General features: G+C 48.7%; 1 protein-coding gene across 1 annotated transcript; it reads right to left on the bottom strand.

Annotated features, from left to right (window-relative positions):
• Positions 1-600: 600 nt before the first annotated feature.
• LOC138166432 (protein SPATA31F1-like) lies at positions 601-5,343 on the bottom strand (the record flags this gene model as incomplete). Its single annotated transcript, XM_069094909.1, is given in 3 exon segments — positions 601-5,056; positions 5,059-5,188; positions 5,191-5,343. Coding segments are annotated over 3 exon segments (3,453 nt in total), but the record flags the coding sequence as incomplete, so codon positions are not given.
• Between the last annotated feature and the right edge of the window lie 4 nt (positions 5,344-5,347).

Raw genomic sequence — 5,347 nt, forward strand, 5'->3', positions numbered from 1 at the left:
TTGATGGAGGGAGTTTCCTCACCTGGAGTTCTCCTGCCTCTCAGGTACCCTCCCTTCACTCCCAGGACCACACACCAATAAAATCACAGGTCCAGAGTAAAAAATAAAATTTTAGCTTGAAACTCATTTTTGGCTTTGTCCTTCCTTCTTCTTTCTACCAGTTCCCTCAAGAACCCAGCTCTGTCTTCACCATTCAGCTCCTTAGACCTCCCTCCAGGATCTCATCCATAGAATTTTCACCCCAAACAATTCCTACCCCTCTGGCATTCTTCCTTTAGCTATCTGGGGGCATCACCGATGGCTTCTCACAGCTTGGCAGGACCTGAGAGGTGGGGAAAGGGAGGGGAGGGGCAGCATCTGCACCCACAGAATGGGTGACCTATAGTGTCCACAAGTTGGAATTGTAAATGCATTCTCATAGAAACATGGTTACATATGGTTGACTGGGTTCTGAATTACTATTTGTATAGTACTGCATTTCAGGAACGCCATGAGTTAAATAAGCATTTATGTGCCAGCCTTTAACCATCATTTATGATGTTTTAATCTGAAAATGCTTCGCAACGGGAAATAATAAGCTTTTAATGGGATGGGTCTGTATTTCTACTCTTTTTTTCAGGTTGAACATTCTCACACACATCCTGCAGCCTATCATGCTGTCGTTTCTGATCTCTCAACCTTCTGGTCGCTCTCCCCTGCATGCCTTCTAGCTTTGCAATGTGGCTCTTAAAAATGCTTCATCTAGAAATGTTCACAGTACTCCAGGTGTGGTCAGACTATGGCGGGCTTCCCACCATCGGAACATTACACTTCTATAAGATAGCCTGAGGCTGTGTTAATTTTTTTTTAGCAGTCACATGATATTAAGGTTATGGTTAGCAATAATAAATTATGATGATGTTAATGGGCATTCCTATAGAACTTATGTAGGGCACTTTACAAATATGATTTCATTTAATCCTCACAACAACCCTAGGAGGTAGATACTACATTACCCCACGTTACAGTTGAGAACACTGAGGCAAACCAAGGAAAAGGACTTGCCCAGGGTCACACAGCTAGGTCTGAGGTTGCATTTGAATTCAGGTCTTCCTGATTCCAAACCCAGTACTCTACGTACTATGGCTCCACCTAGCTGCCTTGCTCAAAGCTTCAGGTTGTTTTTCACTGGAATTCCTTGCCAACAAGGGAGTTTTCTCCTGTCCTACGATTGTTTAATTGACTGAAGGTAAATGAACAGCTCTTATATTTGTCCCTGTCAAAACTGAATCTTGCAGGTTATAGCCCAGAATTCTGATCTGTTGAAATCACTTAAAATTTGGTTTCTGCTCTTCTAATTGGTAGCAGAAAGCGCTATTTTCTCTGTTTCTTATTCAGGTCACTGAAAGGGATCTTTAAACTGTCCAGGGCCAAAGCCCTGTGGCATCACATTAGACCCACCATGTTGACAGAGAGAACCACTAAACATTCTGCATAGGAGAGGGGAGGGTTAGCCAGCTGCAAATCCACCAAAATGTGCTCTCATCTAACCCACATTTCTTTATTCCCCATTTGCTCAGATATCATCAAGGGAAGCCGGTTCAATACTCAATCCTCTCCCTTCTTTGCACCTTAGTTTCTCCACCCATAGCTGTGGTAGACCAGCATCACCCCTCTCTGAAATGCGGGTCTGAGATGACAGGAAATCCTAAGGGGAAAGATCTTGGGGCACATCAGAATGCTAGACGGTTCTCCCTCCCCTCGAAGCCCCAAACGACAGAGCAGGGGGCTTGAGGGTGGGGGAAGGGACAGAAGATTCTGCTCTCCTATTAGAGGAATAGAATGTATTCGGGAAGGACGGTGGCCCCTCATTCATGGAAAAGAATACTGTCCTCATCACAGGGTATTCATTCATGAGAATGAACTCGCTCCTTTGGTTGGGACTGGGCTTTTTTTCTGAGGGAGCAAAAGTTTTTCTCAGAAGGTAGAAGGGGAGGAGGGTCGTTTTCCTGCTGAGTGGATGTATCTGAAGAGAGACTGAAGCTTCGGCACAGTTCTGGGTTCCAGAAGTGAGGATGGCCCCCGTGGCAATCGGGGTGGTGGACCTGACTCGTCGGGGGGGAGGGGGCCTCAGTGCTGACCAGAACGTTCTTACTTGTGAATGGCCAGGGCTGCTCCTTGAATTCCACGTTTTTGATGGCTTCCTGACCCTTACTTATGGAGCCTTTGGCTGAGATCGGGACCTGCTCAGGAATGCCCTTCTTGGATGGTGTTGCCTCAGCCCAGGGGAAGGTGTGGGTTGAACTCTGATTCCTAAGTTTTTTCCTGAAGCTGAGCCAATGAAGGAACTGTTTTATCTTTTTCATAAAGGTGTTGTTTTCTGAAGGGGTTTGACCCTGGGGAGTATAAACTGTCCCTTCTGGGACCTGCACACCTTTTGCTCTCTGGGCCACTCTGATGGGATTTTTAGGGCCACTGGATTGGGAGTGCTCAAGGTCCCTTGATGGAGGAGATGAGTCCTTCAACTTCCTTTGGATGCCTCCATAATCATTTCTCTCGGTCTCTTTCCTCCCTGACACTCCAAAAAATGCCCCTGAACTCTTAGCTTTGGAAAAAGATTGGGGAAGCTTCTGGAAGGGCGTGGTCTGATAAGGGTCCCTGTCCCCTGCATGTGGGGGTCTCTGGGTCCTGCTCATAGGAGACTTTGTTGGCCTTCTGGTCTTGATGGCATGGCTCCTTCTTTTGAGAGGAGAGGTCCCCCACCCTGCAGCCCCCCCACCCTGATCTCCTTTGGAGCCTTCTATCTTGTTCGGGGTTGAGCTGATGGCTCTGGCCTGGCCATCCCAGGGACTCTGTGGCTCTATGTTCCAGTACTTCCCTTGGCTTGGGCTGCTCTGTTCTGTTTCCACATGTACACAGAACACTTGAGCATCAGCCATATGCTTTTGCTGGGAGCATGGCTGGGTAATCTTGGAAGCCTGGAGGCCTGGAATCTGGGGGGATGTCAGGGGAATGGCTGTGGGGCAGCTTTGAGTTTGGTTCTCTGATATCCTCATCAAACTGAGCTCCAGTTTATTGGAGAGCTGCTCCTTAAAAAATGTCCAACTTGGAATGCCAGCGTCCAGAGCAGCCGGTGAGGAGCACATGTCTGGGAACTCTGGGCTCCCTGGGCTGCTGAGAGTTCTTTGTAGGTCTTTGGGACTTTCGGGACTCTCAACTGTGGGAACATGTTCCAAGGCAGACTGAGGTAAAGGAGATTCCAGAGCTTTGGAGAGTTCCCTAGAATCTATGGCCCTTTGGGGAATCCCCATATTTACTTCTACCACCTGCTTCCTTAGGTGGGAATCCATCTTGGTCAGGATGACGGGCTTGCTTGGTGAGTAGGGACACTGTGGGTAGCCAGACCCTCTTTGCTCATCTATTCCCTCTGGACTCTTCCGATCACCTCCTCTTTCTGGTAATGTCTCTGAGGCTTTTATCTGTTGTGAAACCAATAATTCATTACCAGTGTCCTTAGAATTCATGGTGGCGTCATGAATGTCTGCTTTGCGGAGAACCAATTGTTCTTCCGCCCAAATTCTGTAGCTCATGGGGTCAGTTTGTTCCTTTATGACCCCTTTCCCCATGCCAGGTACATCACTTTGGGAAATAGCTAAAGGGGACATTGCCCTATACAGAGCCACATAATAAAGAGCTGGTAATCCCGACAAGAAAGCCAAGTATTTGTGTCTCAGAATCGTTTCCAGTTTCTCAATCATGCTCTGTGGAAGTGTCACAGTATGGTCTGCCTGCCTGGTGGTTTTCCCCAGTGGCATTAGGGTCTGTTGGTCCATGCTCGGCTCCATCCATGCCCTAGCATTTAGATCCTGGAAAGCCAGACCTTCTGACTCCATATTGGAGTGGGCAGCTTCCAAAATTCTCTGGGTAGGAGGGTCTCCTTCTGACAATTGGTTCCTAATGTCCCATGACCCACAGATGATGTCTGGAAAGATCCCTTGTCTGATCTGTAGACATTCAATGTGCATTTGCACGATCAACCTAGCTTTGGCACAGGTTTCAGGCTCAATGAAACGGGCAGGAGTCATGCCGAGAATAGGTGCTTGAGCCATCTTCACTTGGGGGTTTTCATTCTGGTGAAGTCTAATACGCGCTTCGGCTGAGGTGCTCTCAGGGACTTGTAGCTAGTTCACTGGGGACAGAAGCAGAGGCACAGACTCCTGGATTGACTGAGGTGGCTTCAGCTGGTGTTGAAGGAGCCGCCTCTGAACATGGAGTTCAAGGAGCCTCCTGGCATGGTCTGGGAAGAATAAAAGCTCCCTCGTGAGGACAGAGACATTCATTGTGGGCCAAGGAGGCATAAGGGCCTCATGTGCCTCACAGAGTTGGTGATCGGGGGTGCTCTGGGACTGTTGACGCATCTGGATTGGGGGGGGGGGGCAGGCCCCACAGCATCTGAGCTGTCTCTGTAGTAGATGCCACTCCAAGGTTTCACATTCATCTACCGTGAGAAACGGGGTATTCATCTGGGTCTTGTCAGGGACTTTGACGCTGTTCCCAATCAGAGCAGGTGGAGAAGGAGGGGAAGAATGTGGCAGCAAGGGAAGAAAGGACAGTTCATTGAAGAGGAAAGCACTGTTCAAAGGGGAGATGCTCCTGGGTGGGGAGAGGGAGTCGCGCCTCAGAAAGGTGGCTACCAGGGATTCACTGTGCAGAGAGGGGAGACCCCAGAAGAGCTGGCTGTACTTCTGGTGCAGACAATTCTTCTTGGCTTCAGCAGTCTCCTCATGCAAGGGCCCGTTGTTGTGCAGGACTGGGATGGAAGAAGGAGGCGGGTCTGTGCTAACAGGGTTTGGGGACCCTTTAGAAATTCTCTTCGGATCTGCTTTTCCTAAATCGGGAGGGATCATGTCAGAGTCCAAGAAGGGCTGACCAGGCTGACTTTTCCCTGATGGTGCCGAAGGATGAGCAGCTGCCATCTTCATCTCTGCTATAGATATGTTGGAGACCTCCTCTGGGTTGAAAGGGACTGTTTGATTCCCAGGGTAGTAATATCGACAGATGTCTGGCATGAGTTGTTGAGTGACTCTTCTACTCTCTTGGGGAGACCCCATCTCTGGAAATGAGCTCTCCTTTTAATGTGCATCTCTAGGAGCTTCTGGAGTTCAGGGCTTAGGAATGAAAGGCTCTTAGGGAAAACTGTGAAGGGCATAAAGCTATGGTTGAAGGGTGCCTGGTCAACTGAAGGAACTCGGTGTTCAGCAAGATGTCTTTAGATTTAAAAACCTCACTCTGGTTACTCCATGTGACAGACTGGACCCCATCATCACTGGCATCTTGCTTTGTTGCAGAGTTTCTGGGTTTCTCTGGA

Source organism: Petaurus breviceps, unplaced genomic scaffold, assembly GCF_028583685.1.
Source record: "Petaurus breviceps papuanus isolate PSGF00001 unplaced genomic scaffold, PetGlider_PUasm1.0 222, whole genome shotgun sequence".
Lineage (NCBI taxonomy): Eukaryota > Metazoa > Chordata > Mammalia > Diprotodontia > Petauridae > Petaurus > Petaurus breviceps.